The sequence below is a fragment of the Copidosoma floridanum genome, unplaced genomic scaffold (genome assembly GCF_036245765.1).
Source record: "Copidosoma floridanum isolate Cflo_tuat_1 unplaced genomic scaffold, Cflo_Japanese_pri ptg000021l, whole genome shotgun sequence".
Classification (NCBI taxonomy): Eukaryota; Metazoa; Arthropoda; class Insecta; order Hymenoptera; family Encyrtidae; genus Copidosoma; species Copidosoma floridanum.
Genome location: NW_028321898.1, coordinates 15,671,210 through 15,692,141, shown reverse-complemented (window position 1 = coordinate 15,692,141; position 20,932 = coordinate 15,671,210). Strand labels below are relative to the sequence as shown.

Sequence of the window (20,932 nt, the reverse complement as noted above, 5' to 3'; positions counted from 1 at the left end):
TAAAGCGTAATTTGCATCGCAAATGATACATGTGATCTTATCGTCAAAATAAAGTAAACAATATTTCAAATGTAGATAAAAATAAAGTGATTAATTAATAGAGCCTTTTTTTACTTTTTACCATTTCGAACTTTAACTCTTTGTATGAAACATAAACATTCATGTTCATTTTGATGTACGTTTGAGGATGATTCCGTGGTTGTTGATATCAATGACAATGGGATTATTGTCAAAAAAATTATTCATTCTGTGCTTCATTATATATATGTGATGAATAAAATAAAGTTTTGTAATAATTCATGACGTAAACATTTTTTTAACACGACCATTTGCTTTTCGGCAACCAAAGACGGCCAGTTGGTGGGCCAGCTTCGGCTGCCGAACTGTTCGGCTGCCACCTACGGACCGAAAGCGCACCGCTGTAACAAGCCGCAATCACACCGAATCGACTGCCACCGTCAGACCGAAGAAGGCATTGCGGCAATCACAACGTCACCAGTGGCCTGAATGGTTGCCGAAACGATATTTTCTGTTTGGGAAGCGATGACACGAATCTTTCTCTTTTGACTACAACCGAGTATATGCTATATATATTTAACTGTTTTCCTCTCGCTCTTGCTTCAATGTTATCCATTAATCTTATTTATATTTTAATCCTCCCGTACTTTTAACATTCTGAAATCCATTAATATTTTTAAAAAACATACAGCTTAAACTATTTTTTAAGGTTGTCAGTACATATTTCACCACTAATTTATTAATTTTATACATCATAACTATTGTAAACTGTTAAAAATATGTGACTTCAAAAGTTGCACAAGAGAAACAAACTCATATCCATAGTAGCAGCCACTGGAATGTCTTTAGACAAGTGGTCTGCTAATCATCTGGACCTTATACCCCCAGACAAATTTCAAGGGCCGAATGGTAACATAAAAGGGGTCGACGAAGATGAGGTGGTGAAGACATTGGGAATACAATGGAACCCCTCGAAGGATGAGTTCACGTTTAAAGTTAACTCATCCGAGGATCTTAAAGGGAACATCACCAAACGTATGGTTCTATCTCGAATCGCCCGGCTGTATGACCCTTTTGGTTGGGTTTCACCCATGGTGATCAAAGCCAAATTCCTGATGCAAGATTTGTGGATCTTGCGTTGTGGTTGGGGCGAACCCATCCGTATGGAACTGCGTAAACAATGGGTTTCCTACTGTTAATCACTCCCTGACCTGAACAAACTGACCATTCTCCGTTGGATTGGGACGAGAACTGACCAGGAATACGACAACTCCACGGGTTTGCTGGTGCGTCAAAACAAGGTATGGCAGCAGTCCTTTATCTCAAGGTTACGACAAGGGAAGGAGGATGTCACAGTAGTTTACTTATGTCAAAGACTAAGGTAGCTCCAGTCAAGACCCTGAGTATACCCAACCTTGAGTTGTAACGCCGCTGCCCTACTAGTCAAATTAATCCGCCATGCTCGGAAATCTGACTTCTTCCGTGAATTACCAGTATTTGCGTGGACCGACAGCCAGATCGTCCTTGACTGGCTAAACAGACATCCACGTCAGTGGAAAACGTTCGTGGCCAATTGCGTAGCATTCATTCAAACCGAACTGCCCACAGCTACTTAGTCTCACGTACCCTCCAATGAAAATCCAGCGGATCTTGCCTCGCGAGGTTGCACTCGTTCAAGTTTAATCGGCTCCAGTCAATGGTGGTACGGACCGTCCTGGCTGCTTCAGGATCCCACTCATTGGCCGGTGCAAGCTCAGAAGGTTCGCATTCTCACCACCAGTACGGTCCCAAAAGAGCCAGATTTGCTCACTCGGTTTTCTTCTTTGTCCAAACTGGAGCGAGTTATCGCGTACTGCCTACGCCCCCTCCGAGTTATCTGAGCAAAGCAGTCAGGTCTTCCACCCTTGGCTCCCTTTTTAACGTCATCCGAATTGACTCAAGCTCGCCTTGTCGCAATCACACGATCTTGCAACGGAGTTAGGGAACCTGTCACAACAGAAGCCGTTGCCGAAGCATCATTTTCTTAACAAGCTTAACCCAATCTTTGACCCAGATGCCGAAATCCTTCGAGTCGGGGGACGTCTGTCTAAGGCGGACCTGCTGATCAACTGCAAACACCCCCCCATCCTCTTAGGGCCCTCGGCTTTAAGTCGCCTGTTTGTCCGGCAAGCCCATTTTCTTTGCCTCCATGGTGGACCGCTCTTAATATCGTCGACCGTTTCACGATGGGTATGGATCATGGGCAGGAACAGGATAGTCAAAACTTAAGTGCGTCAATGTGTTCCATGTCAGAAGGTGAAACCTAAACTGATACATCAGATGATGGGGGATTTACCTTCGGATCGAGTAAACGTTTCACGACTCTTTCTGAAGGCGGGACTAGATAATGCAGGCCCCATCTCAGTTAGACCCAGCAAAATGCGAGGAAACTGTACGAGCAAAGGATACATAGTCCTCTTTGTTTGTTTCCCTACTCGAGCTATCCACCTCGAGCTCGTGAGCGATCTCACTTCTGCCCGGTTTATCGCGGCCTTTCGTCGGTTCGTCAGCCACCACGGACCTTGCAAACAGTTGTTCAGCGATAATGCAACTACATTTCACGGAGCGGACCATGAACTACAAGATATATTCCATCGTGCCTCTATTTTTATTAGAAGACTGCCGCGGTACTGGCAAATGACGGTACTACCTGGTCATTTATTCCACCAGGCTCTCCCCACTGTGAAGGACTTTGGGAGGTGGGTGTGAAGTCCACCAAACATCACTTAAAAAGAACAATTGGTGAACACGTGCTCACGTACGAAGAGTTGTACACCTTGTTAACCGAAATTGAGGCCTGTCTCAATTCCCGACCCTTGACTCCACTCGCTGACGACGCAAATGATCTACAAGCTCTTATCCCTGCTCATTTTTTGATAGGGGAACCTTCATTTCTGATCCCGGACGAGAAACTCCCGGACATACCAGTCAACCGTCTTAACCGGTTCCAGCTCCTTCAAAGGCTGAAGAACGACTTTTGGAAACACTTGTCAGAGGAATATCTTCAACAGCTGCAAGAACGCAACAAGTGGCGGTCCCCGAAGATAAGCCTTGCGGTTGGTAGTGTGGTCCTCGTGAGAGATGAACGTAACCCCCCTTCCAAATGGCCGCTAGCACGCGTAATCGAAACGCACCCAGGACCCGACGGTCTGGTGCGGGTCGTCACGGTCAAAACCGCTAACGGAACCCTTCGTCGACACGTCTTTCGGGTTTGTCCTCTTCTGTTAGAGACAAATGCAACCCCTTAGGACCACACCTCCTAGTTAAGCAAGTATTCACCCTAGGTGAATAAGTGGGCGGCATGTTGGAGTTGGTTAGTAACCTAAAGGGAAGGAAGGGGAGTTGTAGGGCGAGGGAAGTGGGAAAGGGGAATGGGAGAGAGAGAGAGTGTTTAGAGTGTTTATTATGCCTTGGGGAAGACTCCCATCTGGCCAAAAAGTATAATACAACAAGATAAGCTAACTTAAAACTAATTTCTATGAGCTAAAATTGTAGTAAGCAATTAAATTAAAGTAAGAGAGCAAAGTGTAAGATTACAATTTGAAGGATTAATCTGGCTTGAGAGCAAGGTATATAATCGTAAGCCACTTAAAACTAAAAATAAAAGGTAGAACAATATATCAGGGTAAATTAAATGCGTGTGATTGCCGAGAGTGTTGATTCATTTGGTAGTTGATTGATTAGTGGAAGGGTGTGGGGGCTGTAGGGATGCGAAGGAAGGCGTTTTGAAGGTTGTGGGATGCGAGAAGGCTAGAGTAGGCTCATCAATAGAAGAGATGTGGTGAGTGAGGATGGCTAGTGGTTGGGGAGTTAAGGGTGATAAGAGAAGGGATTTGTATGCAGAGGAGTCAAGTGGGGAGAGAGCTGGTGGAAGACTGGGAGGTGAGGTAGGCGAGAGAAAGTGAATGATGGTTGGTGCGAGGAGGAGTCGATAGAAGCTAGATGTCAGAGTTGGGCTATGGTACTGTATGTTATGTGTGATGGGAAAGGTTAACCACGTCAGAGCGCCAGCTATTAATTTCAGGTCTAGGTTGAAGCACTGTTTGCGCTATGCGAGCACAATTCCCTCCCGCTCAACACGTTCGATCCACTCGCTCTGGTCACGCTGTAAGAGGGTATTGTGGAGTAGGATTTGGAATGATGAATATGAGTGATCGGCAAGGTTTATTGGAGAAAGCGAATCCAGGAGATCAGATGCTTTAATGTAGAAGGAATTATCGCGAGCTCGGGTGTGGGAGGGAGGGACGATGAGCAGGGGTTGTGGGTGGCGTAGAGTGTGGGAGTTAGTGACTGAGTGGGATACAAGGCGAAAACGATCGGCGAGGTATGTGGGGCATTGAAGGCGAATTATGTTGAAGGCAAGACACCCCAAGTGGTACTCACGTCTACGTCGAGCAGAGAGCCAGCCCAGTTCCAACCGTAATGGTGTAATGTGAGCATCTCTCGGAATATTGCCGGCTACAAAGCGGACACAAGCATTAATAGCTCTCTGCATTTTTAGATTACGCGTGACGTCCAGTCGAAAGAAAACCGATGAAGCATAGTCCAGATGTGGAAAGACCATAGATTCGATCAGAGATTTGCGTAAGGTACGGGTTAGAGCATGTCCATTGAATCGGAGGAAACGGAGTGTATTATGTACTTTCTGGTTAATCTTATTAATCTGTGGGGACCAGTAGAGTGTGGGGGTGAAAACAACGCCCAGGTTCAAAGCCTTCTCCACAACAGGGATCGCGATGCCATGAATATGAATGGGTATGAGGGATGATAAATCTAGACGTGAGATGTAGGCGAGGCTACCGGGAATCATGGCCTTGGGTTTCTGCGGATTGAGTCTCAGGCCGTTAGAATGAGCCCAGGCTGCAATGGCTTCAAGGTCACGATTCAGGCGGGCAATGGCCTCGTTGATGGAATCAAATGGACAATGAAGGTATATTTGGGTGTCGTCATCGTAAATCATATGTTTAGAATGAGAGAGGGAGGCGGGGAGGTCGTTTATATACAAGGAGAATAGGAGAGGGCCAAGGACACTTCCCTAGGGAACACCCACGGAAGCAGGTCGCCAGTTGGATATGGCTTCCCCGTTTCCCCCCCCCCGATGGCTTGTTGACCGTTGGAAAGGTAGCTATGGAGAAGAGTTAGAGCACTATTGGAGAAATTGAGATTTTTTAATTTGTGGAGAAGTTTTAGGTGGGGGACAGTGTCGAAGGCTTTAGAGAAGTCGAGAAGAACTAGTATGGTGACCTCCTGACGGTTTATTGCCTCTCTAATGTCCTCAGTTACGCCAAGAAGGGCGGTCTGAGTGCTGTGCCCTCTCCTGAAGCCAGATTGACGGGGATTTAGAAGATTATTGGATAAAATGAATTTAGAGAGCTGTGAGGATAAAATGCGTTCAAATGCTTTTGATAGTTCAGAAAGAGACGCTATGGGACGCGTGTCAGATGGGGAGGAGGGATGACGTATTTTAGCCAGGGGAAGCAACAGGGCACTCTTCCAGAGGGTAGGGAAGTGCGAATGTTGTATTAGACTATTGAATAGAAATGTAAGAAAAGATAGTATGAAACCGAGAGTAAGGCGAAGCATTGAGTTCGATATACCATCATGTCCAATTGCTTTAGATGAGGATGTGGTGATGGTGTGAAGTATTTCGTCTGATGTCATGGGTTCAAAATGAAAGACTGGTGCCAGAAAGTGAGGAGGGGGGGTGATAAGTACTGTATTTAGGTTGAGTGAGGTGAGTGGTGGAGTAGATGCGGAGACGGTGAAATATGTCGAGATAAGAGTGTCCGGGGAAAATAGCTGTGTGGGTGATGGAAGGTTTTGACTGGTGAGGTTGAGTTTGCGAATGGCGGTCCATTTATGTTTTGAATTAAGAGATGAATTTATGAGGTGAGCGAAGTGGGAGTTTTTAGCTATGGAGAGACTATTCAAGACCCTGCTGTGGAGGTGGTGATAGCGCTCAATATCTGTTGGTAGGCCAGACCGTCTGGCATCGCGATACGCCCTGTCTCTCGCCAACATCATGTCCCTGATCTGATGAGTGACCCACGGCTTTCTTCGCGATGACAAGGTGATCCGTCTGTTTGGAGACAGTCTGTCAAAGGCTTCAAGTATGGTGGTTGAGAAAAGAGTTGTCAGAGTGTCGAGAGATTGCGGGTTTGGTTGGGTGAATGAATTTATTAGGGATGAGAGGGACGGTGTGATAAGGAATGAGAGTGTTTCAGTGTTTACGTGTTTGTGTTTACGAGAGAGAGAGAGAGAGAGAGAGAGAGAACGGGAGAAAGGGGGGAGAGGCCGAGAAAACGGCGCGCGCTGGCCAAGAAGGCAGTCACTGTACATCAGTGTAAGAGAGTACCTCGGTGTGCTGTTCACGGAGCTACTCTCTGACGTGGTCGAATAACCTCACGGCTTGCTGCTAACAAGGAGCTGACCTCCAACTACGCTTGCCTTGTGGATGGGCCATACTTGTCCCTGCCTATTACAGGATCTGTTTTCCAGTCGACCACGAGCTGTTCTCCAGTCAACCACGAGCTGTTTCCTATTCAACCACGAGCTGTTTTCCAGTTGATCACGAGCTGTACTTTTACCCGGAGCTTCTGATCCATGACGTCACAGGTATTTAGTGCCGTAAGGCGAATTGTGCCGCGACCTAAGCGTATGCGCTAATTTACCTAGCCTCAGTAATTACATCAGTGTTTTATATAAACAATTGCGAGTCGTGTCATGCAGAGGTGGTTTGCGCCGCTGTATGTGTGTGTGCGGCATTGTGTGTGGACTTGCGGTGACCTGCGTACAATTGTCAGCGTGTGCGTTGCCTGTCGTTTCCTTGAATTGGAATGAGGCTTCCAGTGTTGCTCCAAGAGCGCGTACATCTGTCTAACGTGCGAGTTAGGGTTTTGATTCCTTTGTACATTGTTGTGCGTGCATTTGTCTAACCTATAACTGTCCTTACAAGCGTAGTATGCCTGCTCGTCAATAAAGTTGAAATCTGTTATTATGTGTTGTTTGCTTAGGCATATGTGAAGAGGCGTTCACTCAATGTTAACCATTATTGTCCTCGCTTGAGTAATTAGAAAATATATTTCAGATATATTTAAACTTTGTTCTTTCTTAACACATCCCGACATCATTGTTGGTACTTAATCTTTCAGGTATTTAAAATTGGAAGTTTAACCAACAGATTTGATAGAAATATCAATAGAATAATGGTGACTAGACCCTAGAGTATCCGCGATATGCCAACAAGTGTCAAGCGCTATGTTCAGTGAGACTATAGAAAGGACAATAAGAGAAAATTTTTTGATATTATTGCAAATAAAAAGTTAAATTGGTCTACCATCATTAAAAAGATTAAACTTTTCAGGGACAAAACTATCGGCAGTAATTAGACCTTAACGGCAGCACTACTCTCTATCCTACGGCTGATGGAGTGCCTTGAAGTCACTCATTAGTGTAAGCTAATGAAGACCTGATATCTCGTTCTTAATTTATTACACTGGGGTGACTTTATACTATAAGTCTGGTAAATCGAAACGAGTGTGAGAAGCCAAGCTTGGGTATTGATGTCAATCTGAAGCTAGCCAAAGACGGACATAGCCAACGTACTATATAGAGTGCTCCACGAAGTAAAAAAAATTTTTATTTAGAAAAGATGTCCCATTAGCTCCTATTTCTACTTTTTGAATATCAAATCATACATTTGTAGAATTACTAGCTCTATAAAACTATATATAACCATGTATTGCATAAATAAACATAAATTATTGTCATATCAATGACGTCTTAAGAAACAATTGGTGGTAACTCTTAAATCAAAAATAGGATTGTTTTAAAAATTAGTAGAGTTTATCTTTTTTAAGTCCACCGCAATACAAAATTATTTTTATATTGGTAGAATGATAGTAAATAACAACATTTGTTACATAATCATACATCAAAAACCAAAAAAGCTGTATTTTTGATGATAAATCAGCTGTAACTTTCTTAACAAAAATAGGGTTGCTTCTTAATTTTGTCCACATAATTTCTCATTAGTACGCAGCAGTTTAAAACGTTTTTCATGTTGGCAGAAAATAAATAAAATTTATATTACTAAATAAATAATTAGACGGTACTAGCGAAACAGTCACTAATTCGATGACAGAAAATAAATAATTTTTATTATTAAATAAATAATCAGACGTGACTAACGACACTGTTTATAAGTTCAGTGAGTTCGCAACGCTCATGTAATCACAATTTACAATCGGGAGGATGGATGAGTGAATTTGGTTATATGAAATAAAAACATACCTTTTCGTAGGAAAAGAAGACTAAGCTTGCCTAGGCATAAAAAACTTCATGGAACTGGAGAGAAAGCCTGGGCAAGCAGACAATTTATTTGCACAGAGAAAGGAAATTTTACATAGACAGGAAAGTGCTTCTAAAAAGAGACAAAATGTGAAATAGTGATTTTAGAGAAAGAGATAAAAATTACATATATGTTACATATATCTTTCCCACACGCGACGTCGCGAGGATCCTTTTATTTAGCGCAAAGAGAGCTCTTTTACCTTGAATATCGCAAGTCGTTGATTATATACTGAACACGCCGCAGAAATATATCAACTTAACCAACCGTCGTTTCCCAATCAGCTCGCCACGCTACAGAAAACGAGCACAATCTCCACTCACCTTCTTCTACACGCCGCTGATTATGGAACCCGAGCGATGGAGGTTTAGGTTAAGGCCCGGTAAAGCAATCACAAAAGCCACGGTGAATGGCCACGCTACACACGCGTGATTCGTTTAGGTTAAGGCCCGGTAAATCAATCACGAAAGCCATGGTGGGTGGCCATGCTACACTCGCGTGATGCCTCGCACCTTCACATAAATGTCACCGAGATAAAATAAAGTCACGATATTCCACACTTTTCGTCACTCAAAAGAACGGAACAATTCTCGCAATAGAAATTCACGGTTTCTAGTGCAGAACCACACGTACTCGTAGTGAAAAATGCTCATTCATACGTTGAGTATCTCTACTCCTTGATAAGAGCTTCTGTGTTGGTCGATCATGAAAAAGACGCACTGCCCTTGATCAAACCCTCTGCTTCTCAAATATGCAGTAACGTCTGGTCTCAAAGGCTACTACTTAGATGCTCTCGCTATGCCTGCTCGAGTTACTCTGCCTCACACTTTCTCCTGTACGGTAAAATAAGATTCCCAATCGCCGTTACGTAGCGCCCTCTAGCTTTAATCATGCGCTATGTTAGATCAATTGGCGCAAAGTTTAAAATTATATAAAAAATGCAAAAATGATCCGAACAGACACATTGACTTATTCGACGAAAAATCTTTTTCAACAATTATTTTCTCATAATATTTTATCAGACAAAATCAGTTTTATTTATTTGATTTTTAGTACAAAAGATATTAAGTACTGTTGTAGGCTACAGATACATAAATTCTTCATTATTATTAAGCAATGCTAATTTTATGTCGGGAGTTAAGTCTGATGTTTTATTGTAATTATGTTTTTGTTGTTTTTGTACGTTTATTTTATAATTTTTAAAATTTTTAATCACATTGCCAACGTAATAGTCATTTAGTATCACTGTTAACATAAAAGAAGATATTATATTTTTATTAAGATATTTCTAGCTAATTATTAGTCGAATTTCTAGCCAATTATAAAGTAATGTACTATTATAAAATTCGAGAAAATATAACTGTATGTCCAAGATAGGAAAGCCCGTGATATTAGTTTCTGAAATTTTAACTGTATGATTGTTTGAAGTTTTCATTATTGTAAATGAATTTTTTTACACAAAAATATAAGACTCTTTTAAATGATTAATTACCAAAAAAATCCATAGAATTTTCTACGTTTTGTTACCTATAAAAGACAAAAGTATAGTAACACAAAAGTTGGGGAACATTTTACGAAATTTTCAGATGCAAACGCGACATTTAGAGAGAAAATACATCGCAGGTATTCAAACAAAACTTTTTCATTGATATTTAAAAGTATTTTTTAGAAAATTTATAGCTTATACAAAATATATATCATATACACACTAAAACTTATCTTGAATATGTTATTGAAATTATTATTTTTTTTTTTCCTTACAATCGACGACAAAATTATTGGCTCAAAGATAGTAGCTTTTTTAAGAGCCAAATCATGGTATAACTTTATTTTTTTCCAGGCGACAATATGTAATGCACGTTGTAAACTATTTACTCAGAGAAAGAACCTTGAAGGGATGAAACGATATGTGCCAGTGCCTATAGTGTTGATTGAATGAAATATAGGGGGATGCCAGTGGCATAAAATGCACTCGTAGTCTGTAGAAAAAAAAGCATTTTATGATTATTAATAAAGCGTATAAATGTTGTAAATGAAATTTTTAGTAAGTACTTTTTTATCATATGTTAATGATTGCTAGTATTCTGTCATTACAGCTGCAAAAAGTTTGACAAATCCAAGCAAGACCTGTTCGTTGCGTCTACATAATCGTATTCGGTAACATTGAGAGGAGAGTTGCGAGGAAGCCTCGAAAAGACAAGGATGCGTGCTCTATTTAAATGGGGGGATCCACACTGTTCAAGATTTAAATATAAAATTTATCTACTTTTCCTAGAAAGGAGCTATTTTTGCAGACCCATTCAATTAGTCCAAGGAACTTTTTACAGAGCGTTTCTACTGGTATTTTTGTTTTAACAGACCCCCGTCCATACAGGAGGTCAGAAAGATAGCAGCCTTGGCCGCTGATAAGAGAAACGAAGAAGATGCTATGGGAACATCGGACAGAGATGACCCGTCGTCTATCAAGCATATGGAAGTTTTCTATACGAATGCGAACAATGATAACGTGAATATTCAGATCCTACAGCAAAGAAAGGAGGGCCCTAGTGTGGCTAAGCGGATTCGAGATGAAAGCGATATTTTTAGCAACCACTTACACTTGAATAAAAGCTCCAAGTCATACAGCACGGATACAATAGGTACTGTGTCAAAATATGCTAATAAAAAGGGCAGTAAAACTCAACTCATTTCAGAAGAGATTGGATCTTATTACGTATGGATCTCCTACAAAGATCAAACGAAACAGCTTTCAGCTCTTGCTGTTGGCATGTTCTTGGACGAGAAATATCCGATCATTACCCAGTCCAAAATAAAGGTAAATTTAAAATGGAAGTAACTATGAACAATAGAGCAGAGGCCAAATTTCTTCTTACTGACCTGGAATTACAAACTAAAGGCTTACAGATAAGTATCCCTAATCAAAATCAAAAAGTTATAAAAAAAGGTATTATTAAACATATCGACAGAATGATTTTAGATGATCCGGTTTTGAAAAAAACTGAAAACAACGAAGGTATAGGTTTAAACGGCTTAATAAAAGGAATAATAAAACTCAATGAAAGGATGATAAATGGATTCCTAGCCAATCTATTGTTTTGACGTTTGAAGGTAAAGAGCTCCCAGATTGTGTATACTTGTTTCAAAAAAGGCTCTTCATTCAAAAGTACGTTCCAAAACCTATGCAATATTAAAATTGTTTTAAATTTGGGCATTTGATAAAATATTGCAGAGAAAGAACTAGATGCTTCAACTATAGCAACGACAAATACGAAGGAACGTACGAGACCCAAGTCCCGTCATGTGCCGACTGCAGATAAGATTATAATCATAAGAGAATTAAAAAAAAGACCCTTCATGTGTCTTCCACGAAAGAACTTGAGAATCAATACGTTAATGGCATGGGATAAAATTTCGTACAATGGAGCTAAACCAAAAGTTTTTAGCTCTACTCCAGTACCTACTCAAAGCAAAAAATTTTTTCCTGAACTTAGGGATAAGGTGAACAAAAAGATTTACTCTACAACATCCAACAACATAACATATGCCAGTGCAACTTCCAAACAAACAGACCAAAATGTAAGTAAGTAAAGCTATAGGCAAAAGAAGCAGAACTTTGCAGAGGATATTGGCAATACCAAAAGCCAATCCAAGCAACAATCAATTGTTCAATACCAAACAAGTCCCAGCCTATTGCAAAAGCAAGTTCATCAGTTTGGTGATTACACTTAAAAAAACAGCAGACAATCTACGTAACCATTGAAGATAAACACTGTCAAATCATCAAATACATACAGTCCCAACTTCACGAATATCAGTAACTTGGTCAATAATTTTCGGCCAAATAGAGAGGAGCACAAGAGAAGGAACGAGTGGGAAGAGGCAGAGAGTCTGCTGATCCTTTTTCAGCGTCATTCGACTCATAATACGTACCCTACATAGTCCTTCCTCAGATTCAATTTCACGAACATCCTTTTCAGCTGAAGTTCGCCGATGGACTTAGCCAACGTACTATATGGAGCGCTCCATAGTTAAATTTTTAAATAAAAGTTTACTACTGTCTGAACAGTAATCCTCAGAATCGCTCAAATACTCTAAACCGAAAACTTTTTAACTATCAATAACTCTTAAGTTGGGAGTAACGTATGAAATTTTTGTTGCTTGCTGATTCGTCAATGCAAAAACAAGGATATGTGTCTAGCATGAACTTAAGTCAAAAGAAATTGAACGCTATTTTTCACAGGTAAACAACTGTTCTTAACATAAAATTGGAAAACTTTTTTTTATCGAATAGTGATGGGAGATAAAAAGTGGAATCAACACGATGAGTACAGGAAATAATGGGGTAAGCCCAATCCCGCGTCTACTTCAATAGTTAAACCGAATATTTATAGCATGAAACTATTGTTGTGCATGTAAAGCATAAAAATTCTCCCTAAATGGATTTGTATGGATCGTAAACGCTTAAAAATGTTAATTTGTATTAAAACTATGAAGAATACAAAAGTAAAAAATAGTACATTACGCCACTAGAGCGCAAAGTGTCACTTTGCGCCCGCGAGCGAACTTTGCGCCCGCCGACTACTTTGGGCCCATGGGCAGAAAAGTACTTAAGAGGTCCAGGGGGCGAAGCCCCCGGTTGGGGGGGGGGGGTACGGGGGGGTGAAGTCCATTTTCATTCTTCAAAAATTGTATTTAAATATGATTTCATCCAAATTTTACAATTTAATTTCAAAAACTTATAGAATTTCGCCCCGCGACTACAAAACATAAACTGTTCGTTCTTAAAAAAAAAAATCCATTTTTATTCTTCAAAAATTGTATATAAATATGATTTCATTTAGATTTGATAATTTAATTTTAAAAACTCATTATAGAATTAAAATAATTCAAAATTATACTATTTCTTATTATTATATAACTTTGAAAAACTGATACTTATATGTTTAGCACACTATTTTCATGTACAGTGTGGGAAATTTGATTTTTGGCACTTCAAAGAATGTGAAAAAAGCCCATTTTATGCACACTAGTACAGAAAAAGTATGAATTATGGTGTACAAAGAATTGTGATTACTTTGCGCCTGGCAGGCAGAAAAGTACTTTGCACCCTAGGGCAGAAAAGTACTTTTCCACCCTAGGGCATAAAAGTTCCACTTTAGGCCCATGACGCATGCACGAAAAGTACTTTGGGCCCTCACTTTGCGCCCGATAGGGAGAAATGGTAGTTTTCCTTCGAGTTTGAAAAGTCTTTGTTTGCGAACCGAGAGGTTTGCGGCCCGAGCCGAAGGCGAGGTCCGTAACGAGGTTCGTAAAGGAGACTTTTCGAACGAGTATCGGAAAACTGCTTTTTTGCCCGAGGAAGTACCAGCCTCTCAAAACCACCCGAGGACTGAAAATAATTTTTTAACTTTTGAATATTGAGGATAGGTAAAGTTAGTTGTGAACAAGATTGAAGTCGTAATTACAAACGTTATTATTTGACAGTTTTTGCCATGATTGCTGCTCAAAGAATAAGATACGCAAAGAAAATGAGAAGGATTTAAATAAATCTAAAACACCGCAGTGTTGAATCAAGTTGATTGTTACATCTGATTGCACTTGTCTAATCATGTTCCTTTGTACTACTACTAAAAATTTATATGAAGCAATTCCATTTTTTGTATAAATATTTAGGAGCAGCAATTAAGACGACAGCTATAAAGACGACTACAAAAAAATAAATTTTCATCTTATGACCACTAGAAATTAGTATTCGGCTGACTTTGGCATCACTGTCTGACTTGACGGAATGAAGTAATCTGTATAATGGTACTACTACAGACGTCTTGTAGGACCTTCTCTATGGCTGCAAATATTGAAGGTTCTTGTTGGATTCCCTAATAATTTTCTTACTAAGATATGCTAAGTATTATTAACCATCATTTTTGCGATATATTTTACGTTTCTCGGACCTAAGGTAGAAAATCCGAGAGCCAAGTTAATCAAACGAGTGAAGTGCGTCACTAACCGCTTCCCGTATTGTGATAGTCTTATAGGTTATGGCCGATTGCTTTAGTAACGGGAAAAATAATTATCAATAAACTGATTTTTATTTTATGCCCACACACTATAATTTGAAAGGGCCAAAATAAAATACAAATTTCGATGATTCGTACAGTATTTTTCATAAAATTTTTCATTTGTTACGTATGTCTGTAAAGCTGTTAATTCTGGTACTGTATAACAGCTCATCTTGTAAAATATATTTTAAACTCAAATATCTTAAAAACTAGTGCCGACACATTACTTTAAGAAAATTTTTCATAACATAAAAAAATTTTATGTATAACATATTTCAAATTCAAGAAAAGTTTGATTTATTAGTGGTGATGAATTTTCTCCCTTATACGTCTCTCATTACGATACGATAAGTCGTATTATTAAGACCTTATATTATAAACTAATACTGTATACAAAACTTTACGTCAGAATTTTTGAAAAACTGCGAAAAAATAACGGTTACGTTATAATTTTTTTAGAAACTACTGTACTTATTTGGAATTTTAAGAACTCATTAAATTTATCTTCTTATTTTTAACTATAACTTTCTTATCAGTGAGATTAAAATTTTTTTTTCTTAAACATAAAAACACGTTTTTTGCTTTTCTTACTCTTTTTTGATAGCTACTCATACTACGTACACACGTTAAAATAAGATGTCTTATAACTAATGTAATTACCTAAAATAAAAAATTATAGTATACAAATTTATATTATTGCTGTCATAAATTTTAGTTTTAAGTAACATTAGTTTTATCTGACTAAGTTAAAGATTACTCAGAAAAAGCCTAAAATAAATTTTCTAAAAAGGTTATCAAATAAAGGAAACAGATCGGCCTAGCTTGCTTAATTTGTATCGATCCATCGTGGAAACATATGATTAAGTCAATCTGTGACTGGAACATGATTGTGCGTTAAACATTCATCTTGCTGCCATCAGATGTTTGTGATTGGTATTGCAAACATCAGCATATACTGCCCGAGAAATGGTTAAAAATAAAGTATATCTGGAAAGTAATTTCCAAGGAATCGCTCGTATATGTTTCCGTTTAAATTCCCATGAAAAAAAGACCAACGATCTCGTCTTCATCCATTTTAGTTAAACTTCCGATCGATTTCGACTTTTGATTGCGTGGTTGACGTGAGGATGTTGACCTTTAATGGATCAATTTCTTTCATTTTGAAAGTAAAAACTCGTTGTTGTCAATGATTGCTCAACTGTCTAACAAATATGTTGACAAAATCTGATTTATTCCTCGGTTTTCTTAGTATTTAAAGAGTGTAAAATAATCTTCAACCTACAGAATTTTCGTGTAATTTCTATATTTTTCTTAACTTGTAGGGGTGCCTCGTTTCCTTTGCAATTATCCATACAGTTTCTTGCAAATCATCTATAAAAAGAAAAGTAGTAGTAACATAAATAATAATAATAATAATAATAATAAAAATAATAATAATCTTAACAATAACAATGACGGTATAAGTAATGATACTGATATTGAATAAAATAATAAAAATAATAATCATATTATTAAATTTTGTAAAATGATTGAAGTCTTAATATTTTTATCCCTAAACAAACATTTAAGCTCCTGCAAATCATGTTCAACAAGTAATTTTTAATGAAAGTAAAAAAAGTTTATCGAAATGCAGAAAAAAATGGGTGATTTAATATAATGTCATATTTAAAAAAGTGTATTAAACACTTTATTAAATAATTCTTTTTATTTAAGAATTTCTTAAATTTCCTGTTAAAATTTTTACTGAATAGTTAACTTGAACTTTCAATATGTGTGGTGAATTATACACCGTAAATTATGTAGTTGGTTAGAAATAATTTATTGTAGTAAGAGAGACAAGTGGCTTAGCGGGCAGGTAGGCGCAGACTGACTGCTTACAGTATAGTCAGGTATTCGTTATATGCAGTAATCTGAAAGAGCGCCACCTGTACGGAAAGAAGGGTGCGATGTTAAATAATACGATAACATAGCCTGTTGTAGGTTGCAAACTTTGTTAATTATTTTTAGTAGTTTTAATGCATTTTTGATACTTAAAAAGTATCAATACGTAGTGCCAAGAATTTGTTTTAAACTGATTACAACTATTTTTTTTTAGTAAAGAAGAGAAAATATATAAATAAAGTAACAAAAAATTTTTTTCTGTTTAATACCAGTTCTTAACACTAAAAATTCACATTTAAAGTACCATAATACATTGAAACTACAAACAACCATTAACAAAGTTTACGGCCCATAACAGGCTATGTAATCATTTCATCCAGCATTCTGTCCTTCTTGCCATGCAGGTGGCGCTATTTTAGATTACTGCATACAGCGAATAGTGCGTAGATGTGTTTTCTGTGTTATTTGGTATCTTATATACGATGGGAGATTTCCCCTACTCTGACCAGCAACTTGGTCCGATCACCCCACATGGCGCGAAGTGTTCGCATCATCTACTAGATTTTCATTTAAATAGTTGGGTAGTAGAAAACGAATGATAGAATGTTACGACATATAAAAACTATATATTTTTTGACTGTAGTACTGACTATTATCCTTTTATTTATTAATTTTAAGTATACTTATTATAATCCACAGCAACTTTTAGGAAAAAAAGTCTGTCAAAAGTAAGTAAAAAACTCTTTGAAAGTTGCCATGTGAGTGGAGTTGTTGAAGATTAAAACATTTTTTTGAGTTAAATGCAAATAGAAGTATTGAAAAATAATTCTGTAATTGTAAAGCTGGGCAATGTTTGTGGAAACGTAAAGCAACCATTTGAAATTTTATTAATTTGGAAAGTTCTAATTCTAAAACAAGTGAACCCATGCTGTGGAATTAGTCATTGGAAATATTTTCAAATAAAAAAAAATAACATTGCAAGCAATACTTATATAGCAGTACCAGAGGTCCGAGCACCTATTTTAATAAATAAAAGCTGTATAAGTGAAATGATAAAAGCGTATATAGCGTAATTATATACAAGAAAGAGAAAAAAAGTGAAGTAGAGAGAATGAATTATGTGTTTGTACAATATGAATGGAAACTATAATATTTATGTTAGAGTTATCAGACTACTCATTTTAACTCATAAAATCGATGTCATCTTATCAACCTAATAATACAAGAACTGATTTTTGTGTTTACATCAATCACTACTCTTTACGGGAATGATGATTAGTTAAAAACGTCACATGCATGGTATAATCAATATCTTGAAAAAGTAAAAGTTTTTCAAAAGTTTTTGTACGTTAAATCCCACTATAAAATATTGTCAGTGGTATGGATGTATGGGTATGTGATCGGAAAATAAAATGTATGACACTACCACTCTTATTGTTAAATACAAACACGTTTATTCTCACTATATTAAGTATACGCTATCTTTAGTCTTTACAATCAAAGATACAATCGTAAGCTAAAAAGAAATAAAGCAAGATCAAATCAAGTAAGGAAAAACGAAAGCAGGGAGTGCGTATCGACAGACTGACCGCGTGAGAAAGAGTCAAGCTATACGTTTTCGATGCTGCGGTGCAGCGTCGCAGCGTCGCAGCATCTTAATTTCTTGCTACTATGCATGCGCTAAAATTCAGTTATGAGCACCAAATATATATCTCACACTCCCTGCCATTGGTATCTGAATTTAACAAAATAATATAAAATGATATGACAACGGATATGTTGATTTATTGAAATTATCTTGAGTGAATAAACAGCTGAAGATGGAGATCATGTCGGTTTCTGGATCACTTATTCGATTAGTTGCGACGATCTAAAACATACAGAGAGAAACATTAATTTACATACCTATTGTCATTATCTATCTATTCTCAATTTATTAACGTCACTATCTTAGATTCAAATTTTGCAATCATGCAATTCATTACTTATTCATATTCGAAATTTCTTTTGTTGGTTTTTCATGCAATTAAAACGGCAGAGATTTTCTGTAAATATCTGCCAGCTGCTTTTTGGATGGAATCTATTTAACAGTTATTACTTTTTAAAAAATTTTTTTATTTATTTATTTTATTTTTTTGGTTACAAATTCTTAAATATAATGAGTTATGATTTCAGCCATGTGTCTCAATCTTCTACTACCATATATCTTAGCACTTACTCCGGTGGCCTTATTATCACACCACGGATCCATGAGCAATAAATTGCAAGACATTATTAATAATTTATAGAGTGAACATGTAGAGAGAACTTCTAGATTGCTCCAGTCCAATAAACTCTTGGCTTGTATTACACATCGCCAAATATTTAGCTTCACAGTTTGAGGTAGCTACGTAATTCTGTTTTCTTGTCTTCCGAACTACTGTATCCCCATAGAACCTTAGAAGATATTCACCCATTGTAATCAAGCCTTTACAATCCGCCAAACTCGCATCTGAATAGGCTTCCAATCCATCTTTATAGCCTCTGTAAGTTTATCCTAGAGTACTGGTGTGTTGCAGATATTAAATTATCCGCTTGATCATTTTCAATCATCTTCAGTTGGGCAGATTGGATGTCTACTCAGCACATTCACTGAGTATGAGATATCTGGTCCAATTGTATTGGCCAAATACAGTAGGCTATCAACTACCTCTCTGCATGGCATATTTTCTCTTGTTTTTGTTGTATTGAACTCTCCAGCATCTTCAGACTCTTCTCTATCTTTTCTTGAAAAACTTGATTTGTCACTATTGGCGTCCTTTAGGGTTTTAACTCGTTAAATCTAAGTCTTTCTAGCATTTTGTTGATGCATGGCGTCTATGTTAGTGCAGTTGTTGCACATTTTTTATCTCTTTCTACTGTGATACCTAGGACAGTGCCAACTTCACCAAAATATGACATCTCAAACTCAGACTGCAGATCAGTCTTAATTTCCTTTAGTTTACTTATACAATTACTTGCCATCATAATATCATCTACATGTAGAATCAAGATCAAAAGGTTACCTTTTTCTCTCTATACATAAAAGAATGGTTTACTGATGTGTGATTGCAGTGTTAGTTTTAGTGCAGCTACATGCAAATACCCGTTTCATCTTTTCGAGCTGATTTTGAATCCATAAAGGGCTTTTTTAAATTACATACTTTATTTTTCTTAAGTTCATCTTCGTCTAGTGGACCTTCAGAAGTCTTCATATACATGTCTCCAATCTCACATGAGCCAACCCAGATACAGGAGCGTAATACTCTTACAAGTAGTACTTATTCCTATGTTTAAATCCACGAATTACCCACCTCACTTTAAACTTTGTGTTTTCCATCTTTGTCTATTTTCTTCTTCAGGACATATCTGGACATATGATTTTTAGCTTGCTTCCTTCAACATTCGTAGTTGGTCTATCTACAATTTTCCATACTTGATATTTATGCATTGACTCCAATTCTTCATCAATTGCTCTAAAGTTTTCTTGAACAAGCTCTTTTTTCTTCGTCAGTTGTTCTCATTTTCTCTTGACTCCTTATTTTCCCTCCATTTCTACTAATACTTCAAGACTGTCTTTACCAAACTTAATAAATGATTTAGCTTGTTTAATATCTCCTCTTGTGATTATTTCAGTTTGCTATTTTGTCTTTCCCCAGATATTTCTAAATACAAGTCTTTCATAATATCTCACATCCGGAATCTCGTAAAATTTTTCATCCTCTAGTCTTAGAAAAATGCAGCCAATAGTAGAATAGCCAACCAGTACTAATCGTATACCTAGTGGGCTGAATTTTGTTCCAGTATTTATTTGTATCTTAATGACCAAAACCAAATCTTATTTGATTTATATATATCTTTAGATGGGGGGTAAAATTTCCTAAGATGGCTGTTATTTTGTTGGAAAGGTGTGGTGTGCGATTATATGTACATACTGCAGCACCTAAGGTTAGGTCCAACATGTTCTCCCTAAACCTAGAGTCATATATGTAGGTTCGCACTTTGTCTTGCAATGTGCGATTGATTCGTTCTGAAACACTATTGAGTTGAAGATTGTCTGAACAGGCTAGTTGAGACTCAGCTCCCAATCTCTAGAGAATTTCCACGGTTCGACCTCCTGTAAACTCTGTGCCTTGGTCAGTTCTTTAATAGCACATCTTTGCATTAAAACCCAGTAGATTTTGTGCACTGGTTGCAAATTTGTCCAGACAACTTCTTGCTTCACTTTTCTCTATCACAGGGTTATGGCATCGTCAATCTTGAGTAGCCGTTTGTGTATACTATCATCAATTTGTATCCTTCAGAATGAGTTGCCGGATCAATCGGTCCCATTGTGTTGACGTGATTTATTTCAAGTGGTTTCGATGCCCTTTCTCTTCTCGTGTTAAAAGGCAATCTTTAAATTTTAGCAATGTGACGCACCTTGCACAATGCAATGAAGTTATCGAACACAGACTTGATTTAATCTCTATTGTTCAAAAACTTTCTTTGCAATGCCTTAAGAAATTCTCCGATGAATGCCCGAATCTTGCGTGTCAGAGCACGGCTCTGTTATTTTATTTTTTTA

General features: G+C 37.7%; 2 protein-coding genes across 2 annotated transcripts; one reads left to right on the top strand and one right to left on the bottom strand.

The window, feature by feature from the left end:
* Positions 1-857: 857 nt before the first annotated feature.
* Positions 858-3,305, top strand: LOC149374140 (uncharacterized). Its single transcript, XM_089594744.1, has 5 exons — positions 858-1,191; positions 1,663-1,778; positions 1,960-2,247; positions 2,314-2,604; positions 2,673-3,305. Exons 1-5 carry the CDS (start codon positions 858-860, stop codon positions 3,303-3,305), a joined length of 1,662 nt encoding a protein of 553 aa, XP_089450870.1.
* Positions 3,306-4,105: 800 nt separating this feature from the next.
* LOC149374139 (uncharacterized) lies at positions 4,106-5,017 on the bottom strand. Its single transcript, XM_089594742.1, has one exon. It carries the CDS (start codon positions 5,015-5,017, stop codon positions 4,106-4,108), a length of 912 nt encoding a protein of 303 aa, XP_089450868.1.
* Between the last annotated feature and the right edge of the window lie 15,915 nt (positions 5,018-20,932).